Genomic DNA, 18376 nt, shown 5'->3' on the forward strand with positions numbered 1-18376 from the left:
TACTATATGAGCCACATACATAAGAACTCAAATTCTATAGTTAACATCAAATATTTCTTTACAAAGTTTCATCTGTAGATATCGCAAGTACATTCGACAACTATTGTATGGTTCAGAAATAAACTGAACAAAAAATAGAAAGACTTTCAAATATGTTGAAATAATATATTTATTTTGTATTCTAATTTCTTAAGCAATTTATATTTTATTTATTACAATTGAATTTACCTTATGTCTTATAGGCTGAACCAGACCTTCTATTTTTAAAAATTAGTCATATCAAATTTATAATTTAACCTCTTTCAAACTAATTGTCAACAGAATAAAGTGTAATATATTAACGTAATTTATTATAACACGTGAACTTAAATAATAAATAAAACAAAAAAAATTGTGAAGAAAATGAGTGTAAGTGTAATTAAATGAGTATATGCATTGTAATTCAAGTGAATGTAATATGTAGTCCTGAATAACTAAATATGTCCAAAAAATAAAATAATTTTTGTAGAAATAATTTTTTTTCAATATTAAAAAAAAAGCTCATGACTATTATTATATATATTAAATTAAAAAAATTAATAGGCATAATATCAAATATAAATTAGCTGTTATAATTTATACTGATGTAAAACCTTAAAATTAACTATCAAGATTAATAACATATTTTATACTGATGTAAAACCTTATTTTTTGTGAAAAAAACCCCTATTTTTTAAAATATCCTAAAATAAATAAATAAGTTAGCTGTTAATATTCTTAAAGGTTTAATTTTCTGCAATTATTGTAAAAAAAAAAAAGGATTATGTGCCACTCTCATAAAATAAGGAGTGGGTTCCAATATTTTTTTTCCCACAAAAATGGAGTTCATTTAAAAAATTAAACTGTATTTTAAGAAATACATAGTGTGTAGCATATAAATATTTATGCAGCTGCAAATGCAGAAATGTTTTTCTGTATTTTTAATAACCCATTTAAGTAGATGCAGACTGCTGTGTCAAGTGACTCTGGATATATGATATTGAAATTCCTTTGAATCGTTTTCTATCATTTCTTTTTTTTTTTTCTTCACAAAAACACATTTCGTTTTAAACCTTTTTCCATTCAAACAAACGCGACCTAAGTCTTCTCTTTCTCCATGATTCCTCTGAAAACTTATCAACATTCTTCCTTCTTCCCCATTTCCAAAGCTAACCCTCTTCACATCTCTCTCCAACCCCATTTTCTCTCTCTTCCATTTTCCTCCAAACCTTCATTCTCTCTGCTCTCTCTTTCTTTGCCCACCTCTTCTAATCTTCTCAGGGTTTCAAAATTTGGAGTGCCAGTTTGCAGCAGTGAAAATGAAGAAGAAGAAGAAGAACACAAGGAAAGTTCACCAGAGCTTCAGGACTTATCAACAAACGGCCCAGTGTACCAGAAAACACTGCAATTGGTTGAGTGCTCCATGTTTGCTGCACTCACTGGTTTGGTCTACTTCTTGAGCAATTCTCTTGCCATTGAGGTTGGTTAATCTGAATCAAAAACTGGGTATTTGTTTGTTTATAATGTTTGGTTAAGAAAGTAGAATAATGGGTCTGTATTTTTTTGGTTAAAATTTTTTTTTTTTTAATAAAAATTGGATCTTTCTACATAAGGTTTGGCTAAGAAGGTAGGTTGAAAATTTGATAGTTCTAACAAAAACTGATTAGCTGATGCTCTTTTCGTTTCTACTTATGCTGATAGAAAAGTTGTAATTCACATTTTAGAAATTTGTCACATTTATTTTTCTTACTATTTGATTTTTGTTTCTGATTGCAGAATTACTTTAGTTGTTTCTTCTCGTTGCCAATAGTGATATCCTCAATGAGATGGGGTGTTGATGCTGGAAGGAAAACCCTGGTTAGACTTGCCAAAATTCAATAGATAATTCTTGAAGAGTTATTGCGTTTTCAGATTTTTATTGTTGCAATTATGTTCTTGTTGTAGGTGGCAACAACTATACTTTTGTTTGTCTTGTCTGGTCCAGTTAAAGCCCTAACCTATCTGGTGAGCTTGCTTTAAACTTTATCAACTTGCTGAGCTAGGCAATAGGACTCTCAACTCTGTCCTTATGTTTTCATTGCTGTTGCCTATTATTTATATTTACACATTTTATGCTGAATGATTTTGTTCTGGAGAGAACAAAAGTTTAGTTTTGTGAGTTGTAAGGTCATTTTATGAGACTTGAGTATTTTTATACTTTAGGAGGAAAAAAGTTGCTTGCCTGTTAGTTGGAGGATGCATTTCTTATCAAATATGCTTTCTTGTAAACATGGTGTTAACTTGTGTGTGTAATAAAACTAAATTGTATTCAGAGCTGAACCAGCATACATTTTATCTATAGTCTGCATACTGTAGTGAAACTGCCTGTAAATTACTTGATTTATGAATATTTTTTCATGCAGCTTAAGCATGGTATAGTCGGTTTCACAATGGGTACTTTGTGGAGGTATGTCATGCACAAATTTTATGTGAATTTCCTTGAATTGAGAGTATTGTTCTGGTTGTCTAATGCAGTTGATCAGTAATGATAATATTTTTATTTTATTTTTTTAATTCAAGTTAACATGCATTGGCTTTATTCACCTCACTTTTGGCTTGAAATTCTTAAATTTGAATTTGGTAACCGATCATAGTCTTCTGAAATAGGCATGACTAGCAAATTCCATTGTTTCATGGTGGGCAAGCAATTCATATTTGTTTCAATTTGTTGCTTTATTAAATGTTGATGTTGTTTGATTTCAGATTTTACTGTTGTTAGATTAAGGCTATGTTTGGATTGATGGAAAAGGATGGAATGGAGTGGCATTAGTTGCCGTTGTTTGGATTGTTTAAAAATGAAGTGATTAGAATGGAACCTAATGGAATTTATTCCATCCCATTCTATAATTTATCCAATATCTCTATTTTTCTTCCCCTCAATTCAGGGGTGTAGGATGGGGAACCAACTTATTTTTTATTAATTTCTTTATCATTTTGCTCACTTCCCAAACATTGGGATGTAAACTTTCCTCCATTCCATCATGAAATATCCAAACAATGGTATGATAATTTTATTTCATTCTATCCCTTCTCTTTCCTTTTCATTTCATCCATTATTAGATATCCAAACATTGCAAGTGGCAAGATGATAGAATTGGACCAGATTATAGATGTAAAATAGACAACTGAATTAGATATTCTCTCCTGCTTATCAATATTAGTTGATTTGATATACACTGACCAAGATGGATTCATGTAGGAGAGGCAATTTGAGAATACCTGGTCTCTCCCTCGCAAACCTTTAGTCACACCTTTTTCCTCTCTTCCACTTTTTCACCTCTCTTCTCTATATCCCCCACTCTAATCTAACTGAATTCATTTCCCTCCAATCTGCCCCGGTCACATAGACAGTTAGTTTTCTGAAGTCACCATGTGTCCCATGCTGCTTTGAAGTTCAGTTCCCCTGCATCTCCTAATACTCTTACTAATATATACTTTAGACAATGGTGGAGGTCTATCACAAGACTGAAATGTTTTCTTATATGGATGACAATTGTAAACCATTAACCCTTTTTTTGGTTGTTGAAATAAGCTAAATAATGCTGTAACTGCTATACTGTCTTCTTTTTGCATCTTGTCAGGTCGGGAGCGAGTTGGAACTTGTCAATTTTCTTGTGCACAATTGTAATGTTCATTACCTTTTGCCTCAAACATCTTATACCGATTTGAATGGATTGTTTATGCTGGTTTTTTGCTTATTTTTTTTTATAATGAAATCTTAGTAATGTTTGCAGGTACGATCACTGGGTGCCGTTGGCTTTGTCTTGATTTCATCTTTCTTGATAAGGGAAAATATACTAGCTTTGGTAATTTATTCTGCAATTCTCTCCTAATTTTATTCCATCTTTATATCACAAAACCACTGACACATCTGTTGTTTTCTGGGGAATGTGACTAGTAGATCACAATTAACATTCACGCCTCTCTTACATTAGTGCTCACTGCCTCTGGTGTGAATTCTATTCCTTCAATGAACGTGATATATACCCTATTTGGCATTTTGGTATGTTACTCTATTCTCTGAGAGGGTCCTTCTATTAACTTATTTCTTGAGGTACTAAAACTCTCTGATGTGCTTTTTTCTTTCAGGTTTTGCTCAATTCTGGTTGTTTCATGTTCTTGCTCCACCTTCTGTATTCCGTTTTCCTTACTAGAATGGGGATGAAGTCTTCTCTAAGATTACCAAGATGGCTGGAGAGGGCCATATGATATGATGCCATATGTATATGTATTCAAGGTGTTACAAAATTTTCAATTGGAACCTTATTCTTTTTCAAATGAGGTTTGAGAAGGGATAGCTGGCTGAGGTTGTATATTTTCTACAATGGCATAATAATTCAACATACTACATAGATAAAAAGGACGAATACTAACAGAAGAGTTGCTGGGCTTAATCTCTTCCACTGTCGTGGTCTAAGCATATTTTCATATATGTTCTTTATTATTGAATTTCTAATTTTGGGTTCTAAGTTGAGTAATAACATTTTAAAACGATTTTGTACTTAAAATATATACTATATTCAATCTTTTTAACAATAATCTATAATATAAAAGTTCCTCAAACACCACAATTATTACGTTTCATATTCAAATTAAATATCAATTTTAAAATTTCTTATTTTTAATATTAACGTTATTAATTAAATACATTGCATCTCATGTTTTTCCTTAATCTATTCTTCTAACTTCTTGTTCTTCACCATTATATTATGTGTTAAATGAGAATATTTATCTTTCACGTTTGCCTTTATTTTTAATTATTACCCTTTTCTGTAATAAAAAAATTAAAAATCTTTTAAGATTTCTATTAAGGGAATAATATTTCTTATATTGCAAAAATATATTTTATTTCTACACATAAAATGTGGAATTTTTTTCCCTATATTTTCTTCACATAGCCTCGTATAAACTTCATACACTTTTATGTATATATAAAAATTAATGTTATCTTCTATAACATAAAAAATATTAGTCCCTTCAATTAATCAACTATAAATGAGTACGTACTCAAATCCGTTTGAAAGTTTATTATTGATCTCACTTCAACGCGATTTATGGGAACACAATGATGTGGTACTCCATTCAAACCCAAAATTATTTATAGACAAAAGTGTAAATATAGTCAATAAATGTGAATATACTTCTCTTTGAAACGAAGTTGACACTAGGCGTGAACTAAAATATGTTCTACATTACAATCCATATATAAGAAAATACACGCAGATTTTTTTTTAAAGTCACATTCAAGATAAAATAAATAGTTATAGTGGCAGAATTGAAAACACTCGCGTTACCACGAATAGATCTCCTAGTCTATCTAAGAATCAACATATAATTACAAGTTCCATGCTAATCGAATTTGTCAAATAAAGCAAAATTAGTACTTGACCAAAACCTTGCCAGTATTTTTCTTGACTTGCAAGCTGAAATGACAAAAATAGTGACTCAGCAAGACATGGAGAAGAAAGGAAATAGACTGTATGTTCAAACAAAATGCTATTTTATAAATTGAAATTGACAAAATTTAAAAAATAAAAACACAAGCCATGAATTAGAAAAAGTGCATACCTAAAGAAAATCTTGGGTACATTCAAGCTTCCTTCCTAGTTATCCTGCAATAACAGAAGGTAAATGAGTGAGCATAAAAAACCATTGTCGTTAGCAGAGACAAAATTATAAACCACACCATAACTAGCCAAGGACAAGCTATCACCTGCTTTTCCAAAAATACAAGTTCCAAAAAAAAATAAAAAATGGATTGATGTAATAATTTAACCATATAATCTACATATAATAGCATAAGAAACCAGTTTTCTATGGGCACTAACAGAATAAATTAGACTTCATCAAGTGGAAATGAATTAAAGGGAGCAATAAATGCCAAATTTTACAGCAAGCATACTAATCTAAGGCTGGTAATTTACCTGAAACAACATATTCCCAGGGCATTTGTAATTTCATGAATGACAGACGTAGCGAAATGCAAGTACAGTGTTCCTGTATTCATAGAAACAGAATCATCAAGCAAGAGAAATAGAGAGTTAACATAAATATTACATATGTACTACGTCTCAAGTGTAAACAAAAAAACAAAATTTAACTCCCAAGTGCAGAAGTGGCGTGCACCAATTTCTCAAGTTCAAAAAATTTGTTAATAGTAGTTTCCTAGTGAGACGAGCTGCTTAACATCACAAGCAGAACAATAAAGGCCACAAATCGGATCCAACATCTGATAGAAAAGTAATTTACAAGTAAAAGCATAGTACAGAAATATTGGCGTATGCAAGATATTCATGGCGTCAACTCTTTTGCTATGTCCAGTGAATGTATAAATCCGTTCAAAGAGTTTGTTGAATTTCTCAGTTCAGAGATTTTGAGAGGAAGAGAGAGACCAAGGCTCTTTGGCAAAATGCTACGTTATTATCAAGATTTAAGGTGGGAAAAGAATGCCAAAATGTTTGAGGATAAGTAATGCATTTGTCTCTGTTATATGATAAATTGGTCTCCTTAGCAAATTTATGGTGCTCAGCTAATAGCTATTTTAGAGGGGTTTCTTTGCTAGTCATGTAGTGGCAAGCTTTGATTAGATACTATGCTTCTCTTCTTTGCTCAGGTTATTCTGTTTTTCGGTTTCATTTAGGTGGATACTTATCCTTTTCTATTGTAATTACTTCTTTCTCTTTTCTAATAATATTTTGTCTTTTATTCCAAAAAAAAGGGTAGTTGTACCTGTAAATGCACAGTAACCAAGAAGAACTAGTCTCTCATCTACTAAAGGAACCCTGCCAAAAATATTAACGGATTTCTATGAGAAGAAACAGGCGACAGTCATAAATAACATGAACGACATCTATCAATGGAATTCAGAACGCATAATCACAGTACATACCCATCATTTAGCCTTGATGCAAGTGCATTAGCAATGGCAAATGGGAGATACAGGAGGGACTGTACAAGATAAATAATGCTTACATCAATTACTTTAGTGTAATAAAACAATTAATCACTTGAATGAAATCAGCTAGATAAATAGAAGAGTTCTCATTGAGCTAACAAGTTCTTTGTCAGTCCAACATTGATGGACTCATTATGAATGATGGATTTCTAAATATTAATATTAATGTTATTTTACAACTAAAGATGTGTTGGATAATCCAACAATTTTAGCAATGAAAACTCACGGTTGAGATCTTATTTTGAAAACTGCATGAACTAATTTGTAATGTTTGAAAAGAGTTTTACTGTCTTAAATGCATTAAATGAAACCATTGTCATTTAAAAATAGGAAACAGATGCTGCCAAAAGCATTTAGTGAACTCTCATATGCAGAATATTTTCAACCTGGTTTAACTAAAATTTAGTTGGATATTAACAAATATCACTGATTGTTTTCATTTTGAAAATTTTCTTTTTTCAGGACAGTATTGGACTTTCAAAAACCCTTAGCTACAGCCTCTGGGCTTCAGCTCAATTGATAACGTAAATAGATCAACGATTGAGGCCTGAGTTCGAAATTCAAAACATGAAAAAATAAAGATTTTCAATAAGGGGTATTATTATGGATCAATATTTGAAGTTTAGGAAAATAAGATTACTCTAATTCTACAAGGAAATATCATTCCGAATCTGAAAAACCATGTTTCAATGACACAACAGAGGCTGTATATATCAAATTAATGTCAATAATGCAATGATACAGTTTCCTAATCACTATAATTGCATGATTATGTTAGACAATACAATGAAGACACTATTTACATTATAATTCTCTCAATATAAAGGACATCCAGAATCTTAATGGCTTGAGACTCCTGAATATCGTGGTAGCTTTGTAGCTACAACTGGTAAGACACCCATATAAATGAAAGTAACATTGCTGAAAACGTATAAAAACTTTTGGCCCATGTCATTAAATTGTGATTTTATAGTTTTATCATGAGGGACAATAACCAAATATGAAAAATAAAGCATCCTAAAAAATTTATTGAGAATGTATCATCCAAATAAAACAGCTCAATACCATGCACATTCCAGTTTTTAAGCCCTTAGGTTCATCACATAAGTGGGACAAAATCATCCTTCCCTGCAAAATTAAGCTTTCCTCAGTAAAAATCATAATATAAAGAGCTAGCTTGTCAAAACAAGAAAGCTATAAGCGGGATATATAATCTTCAGAAGTAGAGTGACTAAGAAAACCACTAAGAGGAACAGAAATTGAAATTTCAGTACACATCCTCAGTTTGCCACACAAAATGAAGCAGAAATCTCATTGTTATAAGCAAAATCACTAAAGAGGGCAACCTGATGCTATAAAGCTCCGCACTATGCACAGTTCATAAAGAAAATAGATAATTTTGACGAGTGAACCCAATAATATGCCAATAGGATATAGTAGAAAGGAATATCTATCCCTTTCAATAACAAGATGAGGATAAAATCACAGTTACAACAAAGTCAGATGTGCAGGTACAGTAGACAAATGAATGAAAATTGAAATCAAATAATATACCATGCAGGATGGAATTTGCAGACCCAAAGCAAGCAGAGAATAGGAAGACAAGTTATATACTTAGGTACTACATGACTTCCAGAACAGACTCAAAGAACATGAATTTTGTGCATATTAAGAACTTGTTTGTTTCGAATTCCTGGTCTGGTATCTAGAATCAATAAAAACAATCCTTTTAGCATCAATTCTCCAAATCTATCCCAAAGAGGATCTAAGGTTCAGTGATTCACTCCAAAACATAAAAGAGTCCTTTAATGAATTTCAAAGCCAACACAATTGTGATAAGAAAAAAAAATAAATTTGGATTCTCAAAACCATATTGTGAATGAATCCACAATCCCCGAAACCAAATTAATTAGTATTACATTTTGACAGCCTTCTAGTCCTATGCAAATTGGTTCATCCTCCAAAGAGGCATGAACAGTTACACTAATGGGCAGTAACTAGCTAAAAGGAGCACCAAATATAATGACATAGAAAAAGGCATTTTTCCATATAAGGAAAAAAAAAGGTGTAGCTTTAAACAACAATTTATCAAATTTAAAGCATGGCTATCTTACCACAAGATATCCAAAAGTAAGTCCTGTTCCTATAATAACTAAATGTGGATAACTCCCTATGATGTCAGATGGTGACAAATAATCCCTGCACCAAAAATAGTCAACCATAATAGAATGTGATTATCTTCCAAACAAAACTGGGAACAAAAACAGTGCATCTTCAGTTGAGTTATACCACACAAGAACTCCTCCCACGAGTACAGCAAATGGGTAAAGCTGCCAAAAAAAAGCACAATCAACAAAGCAACCAGATTTTAGGGAAAGAATATCCAATAAAAAAAGTTATTACCATTGCCAATGCAAGTGGCATGCTTCCATTTCTTGCCTTCACAACCTTACTAACATTACTAACACTGCATAGAAACAAAATATATTGTTGACATTTGAACAGAGCTTCATCAAATAAATTAAGGACAACAGTCAACAGAAACACAAGGATCATTTTGTACTTAAAATGTTGAAAATCCTTGGTTGATATGGGGTAATTTGATGTGGTGCCCAATACAAAGCCCTAACTCCTATTCATACTAGCACTAGATGTCTAATCCTAATCAAATAAGGAAACAAATCAAGAATTAAAATGAAATCTGGAAACCACTCCTAAAATATCATCTAAAATACTCTAAGATATTCTAAAATACAATAAAGATATTAATCAACTAATTGATATATATATATATATATATATATATATATATATATATATAGAGAGAGAGAGAGAGACCAGAAAGGCAACAATAGGATGCTGGAGGAATGAGCATTGCTGTGAAGATAACTCAATAAGACAGCTAGAGTGATCATCAAGCAGACCAAAATTACATGGCAAGCATTCAAGCAAGGCAAGTCCCAAATTTCTCCTAACCACATCTGGAAGCTTCAACAGGAGAAAAAAGTTTGACCTGACAACTTTGAAATTGAAACTAAGGCTGGTGTGCATGACAGCCATGGAGAATTCATCACCGACATGAGTAATCAGTGAGATAGGAGAAATCACCATCAGTGTGTTTCCGTATGAGAAGCTAGTATAATCACGGTCAATTCATCATTACATGACTCATTTCAGCGAAAGAAAAGTCACTGAAATGATCATCAGCAAAAGAAAAATCACTTCTGGTATGATCATCAATGGACTACCATAATGATCGATGGTAAGAAGAGACGTCACCATCTAAGTTTAACTGCCGAGCTGAGGTTTAAATACATGTGTTTCAACCTTAGGGCCAACAATAGGTCAAGAAGAAGCCATGGGTCAGAGCAAAAAGGCCAAAAACTAAAACCACAATATACCTGAACACCTTTGAGAAAAGGTATGTAAGAACCTAATACACAATTGAACAAAATAAGGACTGATCTGGGTAGAGAACACAACGACGAGTCAAGCGGTGGCAACAGCAGCCAAAAATGTTGCTAGACACACCCTCACGTGCTGGAATATTTGATGACAGCCTGACAGGCAGAGGCAGCACATGGAGGCTCCAATGGTGGTGCAGCTTTGGGCATTGGAATATCTGGGGCCAGCGATGACAATGGTGTGGTTGGTTAGTTGAAAAGATGCGCGAATGAGGGGAGATTTGACACCCACAGTCATCGAAGAGAGAGAGGCCAGAGACAAAGTGACGGTGGTGGAAAAAAATCTAGGATTTTGGTGGTGGAATTTCTCACAGCCAACAAGGTGGGGAAGGGGGTACTGGAAAGAAAGGTAAAGTGAAACAAACAAACAGAAGAGTTCTAAATTTCAGTCAACTCAAAAACAGAATAGTGATGAGACAGATCAAGGAGCACGGTACTGCTCTAAAATCATGTTGAAATTATAGGGTTTAGGTACAGAAGGAGAAAAGGAGTGAATATAGACTCAATATTAAAGGATATTAAAATTGATATGACGAATTATGATGTCATACCAAAAACAAAACATTTATCCCAATTTATGCTTGTACTAGACTCCAAATTCTAATCAAATAAAGAAACAAATTAGGAAATATAATGTAATTCGAAACCACTCCTACAAGATCAAGTAAGATGCTTCAAAATATTCTAAAATGTAATAAAGACAGTATTCTAATAACTTCAACCTATAGTTTCAGTCCACCAGTGCTAATAATCAGTGTTGTTAAAACGTAGAGTCTACGTAGAAACGGCGGGGGTGAGCAAAAACGTAAAATCGTGTAACGTAAACGAGACGTAAGAGTTTACTACGTACCATATATAACCAACATATATTTATAATTATCAAAACCATTACGAATGAGCCATGAATAATGAATAGAATATATAATCAAACATATAATAAAAAGGTGGAATATAAAATATAAATCACGGTTGAATAGAAATAAATGACACTATATATAATCACTTAATATGATAATAATATCTACTGAAACGAACTAGTATGTAGATGGAATAATAAAACAATAAAATATAAAGTGGGTGGAATATATAATATCTAATTTGAATCAAAAGGTGCCATCATGCTAACCAAAAAATAATAATAAAATAAAGGAAATAGTATGCAGATGGACAAAAGATTAGACCGTACGAAGTTGGTTTAACAAAGGAGCAAAATAAATAAAAAAAGAAAAGAAAAAGAGTGAGGTGGGATATACAATATGTAACTTTTTAGCTTAAGTGAGTAGGTGCCATCATACATAAAAAAGAAAACAATAATAAAATAAAGGAATGGTCATCCACATCCCACTGCAAGCCAGATCTACCATAAACCACCACCTGCCATCTCCAACCCCAACCACAGTCTCCGTCAACTTGCGAATCACGCACATGGTTCAACGCCATAGGCCTCCACTTCGAACCACCATATCCTAGCCATCATGCACCTGTCTCCACCGCAAACCACCAAATCAAAGACGAAATAGCACCATAACTCTGTTCCTCTCCTTCTCTGCCCTCTTGCGATGACTTTACCATGATTAGCCCACGGAGAAGGAGACAGAGCCATTTCCTCCATTTCTTTTTCTTTTTTTACCGAGTTAACTCGCCGAGTCAACCGAGTTTACCGAGTTGACTCGGCGTTTCAACCGTTTCAACTCAAAATCCGTTTCAACCACCGTGTTAACACGATTTTGAAAAAAAAAACGTAGAAACGGACATTTCTACGAGTTGGAACGACGTTTTAACAACAATGCTAATAATATAACTAGGAAACAAAATAACAACCAAATAGGATGCTACAGAATAGTCAACCTAAAAGAAATTATCTGAGAAATAAGAGTTGAAAAAGAATGCACAAATTTTATACCAAGGGCTAGTGGGGTATTACGCATGCTAAAGAAGATTAAACTTCGATCATTTTAGCTATACATACTTGCATGTGATAGTAGGTATAACACCAAAAGCTATCATCATAAACATTATAACTTTGTATGTTGTGATCCCTGAAAACCAGAAAGAACAATAAAAGTCAAGCAATAATTTATTAAGAAAGAACTTGCGCAAAACTGAGATTGACAGTATATAAACCAATATATCTTTTTCAAGTTGGCTCTACTACACCACCCAAAGGCCATTTGGCCTGGCTCATACTGAACAAGTAAATAGAACCCACCACACTAGACTTCATTTTATTCTAATGAAAATATAAGTAATCTTAATTAGCATAGTATAATCTATCCGGTTTTGTGCAACATATTGACAATATGATCTTAATGACTGCACGGATTCTCACTAGTCTAAAAGAAATGAAAAGATAACCATAAAACAGCAAGACATATTGAGGAATTGAAACTAAAAGACCATACAATAAGAGGAGAGGAAAATATTGGCATTCAGATTATAATACTTACCAAAGGACTTTACCCTCTCTGAATAAAATAAAACATGATGAAAAGACAAAATTCCAAACAATTCAATTAGTCTGGTCAGGTCATAGTGATGATTTTCCCACTCATGCGTAACTCAAATTAAATATGTTCCTTATGCCTAGTTACCCAAATCCAAATCTCATACAAGATACAAGCAACCATCTGAACTGAAAAGACGTCAGGGTCTCCAGTGAACATGCAAAATTTAAGAATTGGATTGAAAATGAGTATGTATTGCTATAAATCTAGTATTTCTTATATAATAGACATAGTCAAATATACAAAAAGCTGTCTCCAAATACATGAAAAGCCTTCAGTGACGGAATTACCAAAAATACTTCTTAAAAGGTGTTATATATGAAACTTGGTACAAGTATGATAATTATCACACATAGCATTGAAAAAATACAGACATTCAAACCTTTTGGTTCCAAATATAGTAAAAAGACCGTATAATAAAAGGACAGTCTTACCCCCAATAAAAGGCAACCAATTTAAAAAAGGCAAAGACTTTCCAAATTGCTGAACCCACCACTCAGCACCTGTATAATAGTAATAACATGCATTGGATTTTAAGCAAATTTTGTAGCAGTATTTATAAATAAAAAAAGAACCCTCAAATAAAGGGCATACCCACGGCAGCAGTGAAAAAGTGACAGACGTATATTAGCATGAGACCCTCTGTAGGTCCATTTACAACAGGCAGTATAAGTGTATTGGTGAAATAGCTGCATCCAAAACAAATTTAAAACAGTTTTATGCTCCACAAACTGCCATAACTAATGCTGTAAGACTTTGTAATAAAATATTAAAAATGTTTTTAAAAAATGTAATATAACATACCAACTACCATATATTAATAGAACATAATAACTTACTGCTCCCAGGTTGCACTATAAAATGTAACTGCAGATATTAACCACCACCAGAAAGTACTTCTTCCACACATGGCTGTGCTCCCAAAAGCCAATGCTTCAAACTGAAAAGCAGTTTTCATTGATGATTGTCTTTATTTTCTTTTTAACAGTTTAAAAATAATAGCCAAAGGTAAAGAGACATACTGTACAAGCAAGTGCATCACAACCTGCAATACAATTGCAAATATCTTCATTAATGACAAGCATTATGCATGATGAAAAACAATAGAATGAAAAACACGGTGGAGGAAAATCACCATGATCAAACAGCTCCCCCAATGGGCTTGAAGAATTTGTTCGTCTAGCTTGCTTCCCATCAACAGCATCAAATGTCTAGCATATACATATATATAGTAAAATGGAATCTTAGGCATCATATAGTAAAAGTCTTCCATATATGAACCATAAAAGTATTGCACAAAATTCCTAGAAAGATAATAACCACTTAGTTGTCAGGACTCAGGAGATAAACTACGCTTGGAACAAATAAACCTAGTAGGGTATAAATTATTACACAATCCTTGTGGAAAAGAAGAAAAAAGGTCAAAATATAGATTCCTTTTGCGGGAAAATCCTCTGCAATAAGAAACAGAAGGTCAAATGTAAACATGCTTCAAAGTTCAAGATTTCTGATAATATCACGTAATTTAATTTTAATTATATTTATATTTAATTTTAATGATATTTTATAATAATATATTATTCATATTATTATTCTCTTCTTATATTTCTATATTATTTAGATATTCTACAATATTTATATAATACTAATAGTATATATATTATATATACATAGTATATGTTATTTTAGAATTTATAATAATAATGAATAATTAGATTACAATAAACAGTAATTTATATTCGAAAATTCTTATACATTAAGATAAATATGTATAAGATATAAATTTATACATTAGAATTCTAAAATTTTTTATTATCAAAGTAAATTGATAAATAATTAGGGATTTGACACCAAATATAAGAGGCTACAACCATTAGATCAAGAGGTGCATGCATCTAAAAAAGCTGTAAGTCAAATCATTTAGATTCATTATGAAATAACACCACAGCCTTGACAATCAATATTCAAGGCAACTGTTTACGGATGTAAAATTATTAGGGTAGGTTGGCATCATGACAGCAAAACAGGGCTACCCAACATAAAGATTAAGACTATAGTAAAAAGGAATAAGAAGTGAGCAAGTACTGTACTATGGGAATTCAACCAGACCTGGTATAAAAACAGAAGTAGGCCATGAGCAAAATGAACCCATCTTGGTGGAGCTGAGTCCAATTGAGGTGAGTAAATCTGAAAAATTAATTAATAAAGATGTTTAAGTATAATGAGTCTAGGAATTCACTGTTTCAACACAGCCATTCACACTACATCCAAATACCCTTCCATGACCATCTAATGGACAGTTCTACGAAAGAAATTATCAATAAAGCATGAGATTAACCAGCAATCTTAAAACACTTCATATACTTGTTATTACTAATTGCAAATTTCATTCTATCATTTGACAAAAATGAAAAAGAAAGTGAAGCATACTATGACTTCAACTTTATGAAGTAGGAAGACTAATGTACTCAGGTTCCACTTACATAGCCAAGCAATGCAGACACAAGTAAGAACATAAATCCAGTAAGAGTTATCTGCAATGAAACAAATTATGAATTATCAGGATATAGCTTATGATAGCAACAGTAACAATTACAGATGACGAAGGACAAAGGTGTACCATGTTTGGACTGCAAAGAATCGCAGAATGCCAAAATGCCGAGAGAAGGAGATAAATAAGAGAAAAAGGTACAAGTTAGTGAATTTAGAATTCAGAAGCTAAAATTGTAGATAAATTAAACCAGAGTATTGCAGAAGACTAAATGATAGTATTATCTCCATTGGTGAGTAAGTGTGGGTATGTGGTTATAGCTGGAAAATGTCATATCTACTTACAATCAGGAAATGAACAATTCACATGTTATAACTTACAAGCACTATGATCCCAGTGTCAGATGGTAACAACTATAAGCTACCAGATGATTTCCATCCCACGGTTATCATCATGTATTGTCATTGTCATTGTCATTCTGAACTCTGAAGTTATTTATTACCCAAAACTTGTGGAATAGGAAGTCATTTACGCTGATATTACTGACAAAAAGACCAACAAAGGCACATCTAAGTAAACAATTTCTTTTTAGTTTGTTCTGGTAGGGAATTCCAACTTCTAATGATGGCTATTTAAATCACTTTTAAGTAACTAAATGAACACAAGCAAAGCATATAAACCAGTCATTTGTATATAAACCAAGATCCTAAATTACAGATACAGGAAAAGATTGTGATAACACTATCCTAAGGCTAGGGTTAACTTTGTGCAAGTTCATTCAAACTGATGACGGTAGTATTAAGTAACAGCAAAATGATATTATTGTATTATGCATAAGTGAAAAGTTCCCATAGTTGGAACAATTAACTCAATCTGCTCAAATGAAGTTCACAATATGATTTATCAATCCCAAAGTGAGGAGATATTTTTATTATAATGAAACACTTAAGTCGTAACAAAGAAAGAACCGTAGTTTCAAATGATAAAAGTACTCACGGCATCCAAAGGGGGAAAAAATTAACAAAGCGACTCCAAAAGGGCTGTAGTACATATTTGGCCAGGTAGGAATGATCTACGCCACTATATTTGTATCTATGCAGAGCTGCAACACCATGAGCCCCGATATAACCCATTCTCTCTGACAAAACTCTGAATCTGCTTCAAGGACCAGTTAAGCCTCAGCACAACCTGCTGAATTTTGAACAATAACAACTTGACTGAATAAATGTAGGAACTTGCCAGATACGCAGTAAAAAAATGACAAATCATATTGAATTTCAAGCACAAAAAATCAACGTGAACAAATTTGAAAGGATATCCATAATGCAACTTGATGAACTGACAAGAAAAGGCCAAATTTTTTAATGTATTTTACAGTGAAATGATACATTTTTCTAAGAGGTGTCCAAATAAAACACAGAATCGATCCTAAGTTATGGGGAAAAGAATAAGAAAAAAACAACCTTTTAATATAAAAATATGAAAATGGGAAACAAGCATATCAAACAAACAAATAAGAACCCATAAATGGAGAAGAATAAAAGGGAAAACTTATACAGTACTCAGGTGTTATGTAAGAGGATCGAAGATCTTAAACTGTAATAATTAATCACAATAGTAAACCAAGGTTTCCGAGTTTAGATTGAGGTGAGTGAATCAGGCATGCCTTTCGGCTTTAGTGCTCATTGATAACTAGGAAAAAAGAAAAAAAGAAGAAGGAGAAGAAGAAGCACAACTACCCAATATGCTAAATATAATGCTAAAGGGGCATCAAATAGCACAATGCTAATCCTAAACCTCAAATTTGAAGCTAGAGCCGGAAACCCAATTATACCATAACCTCATAAACTGGAACTCAATCAACACGCACACACCACCTTTTGAATGCTAACACCCAAAATCAGCATATAAGGAAGGGAAACACACACAAATACAGAGACACACACTTGAGGGTAAGATCAAAAAAGAAACTTTGCTTGAAAAATGCATCCAGATCCGAAAAGTATAAGCAAACGGTGATACCCATTTCGAGAAAAAAAAAAAAAAAAAAAAAAAAGGGGGAAAACTATGTATATGTATACATAAACTTGAATCAAAATTACCAATCAAGCATGAGGAAAGGTGCAAATTTAAGGGGAGAATGTGGAATGAAGAAATATCAAATGTATAAAAAAATAAAATAGAAAAAAAATTAAACAGAGAAGAAAGGAGAAGTTCACTGAAAACTAACCTGAAAGCTGTTTGTGTTTTTCACAGGAACGGAGGAATTTCAAGACCCTCAACTTTTTCCCAGATACATGGGATTGATTCAAGTATAAACTGTGTTCCTATGTTTGGTAATTTGGTTTACCACATATTTACTTTTAGAAAGACTGCACTTATTTTTATCAACAAATTTATATTTTGATTCACGATTCATTATTTTTTGTTATTTTAAAAGGGATACGAGGATATACTATCAAATAATCTTACACTTAATATTATTACTTTATTTTAATCGTTGATTTTTGTCAATCAATAATTATTATTTATTACGAATTAATAATTAATTAATAAATTTAATTTGAGAAAATAATAATCATTTATCGACGAAAATCAACGATTAAAATATGATAATAACATTGATAGTAACATTATTTGGTAGTTACAAATCATGTCCCATTTTAAAATGAAAAAATATTTGTTATTTTAAGAATAGTCATTTTAGTTAAAATTTATGTTTTTTATACAAAATTTAAATTAAGAAAACCAGCCACTTTCTCTTCTCTCCCATTATTTTTATTGTGTATATTTTTATCTCATTTAAAAGACACAATTTTATATTCTTTCAAAGGATAAATACTAATCGCTACTTATTATGTACAAGTAATTTTTTAGTATAATTTAAGGGATTAGTTTTTGTTTT

General features: G+C 32.2%; 2 protein-coding genes across 3 annotated transcripts; one reads left to right on the forward strand and one right to left on the reverse strand.

Moving 5' to 3' along the window:
- The first annotated feature begins 1077 nt into the window (after positions 1-1077).
- LOC133287186 (uncharacterized) lies at positions 1078-4468 on the forward strand. 2 transcript variants are annotated; one of them, XM_061484748.1, is made up of 8 exons: positions 1078-1498; positions 1795-1875; positions 1963-2022; positions 2421-2464; positions 3639-3681; positions 3792-3863; positions 3959-4060; positions 4147-4468. In XM_061484748.1, exons 1-8 carry the CDS (start codon positions 1136-1138, stop codon positions 4264-4266), a joined length of 885 nt encoding a protein of 294 aa, XP_061340732.1. In that variant the 5' UTR covers positions 1078-1135; the 3' UTR covers positions 4267-4468. The 2 variants fall into 2 exon arrangements, with proteins under 2 accessions (XP_061340732.1, XP_061340733.1); XM_061484749.1 differs by lacking the exon at positions 4147-4468 and having other exon boundaries at positions 3956-4060.
- Positions 4469-5220: 752 nt separating this feature from the next.
- On the reverse strand, positions 5221-17822 carry LOC133287161 (choline/ethanolaminephosphotransferase 1-like). Its single transcript, XM_061484723.1, has 20 exons — positions 17702-17822; positions 16468-16662; positions 15601-15610; positions 15464-15514; positions 15090-15167; positions 14116-14191; positions 14003-14025; positions 13820-13920; positions 13575-13669; positions 13415-13483; positions 12446-12515; positions 9416-9479; positions 9302-9342; positions 9127-9211; positions 8078-8140; positions 6947-7005; positions 6787-6839; positions 5982-6054; positions 5626-5669; positions 5221-5480 (listed from the first exon to the last, which is right to left on the reverse strand). The coding sequence occupies exons 2-19, from the start codon at positions 16602-16604 to the stop codon at positions 5648-5650; spliced, it is 1170 nt and encodes a 389-aa protein (XP_061340707.1). The 5' UTR covers positions 16605-16662; positions 17702-17822; the 3' UTR covers positions 5221-5480; positions 5626-5647.
- Between the last annotated feature and the right edge of the window lie 554 nt (positions 17823-18376).

Source organism: Gastrolobium bilobum, unplaced genomic scaffold (assembly GCF_033153095.1).
Source record: "Gastrolobium bilobum isolate Gb01-03AN ecotype WA unplaced genomic scaffold, APGP_CSIRO_Gbil_v1 utg3288, whole genome shotgun sequence".
NCBI classification, from domain to species: Eukaryota; Viridiplantae; Streptophyta; class Magnoliopsida; order Fabales; family Fabaceae; genus Gastrolobium; species Gastrolobium bilobum.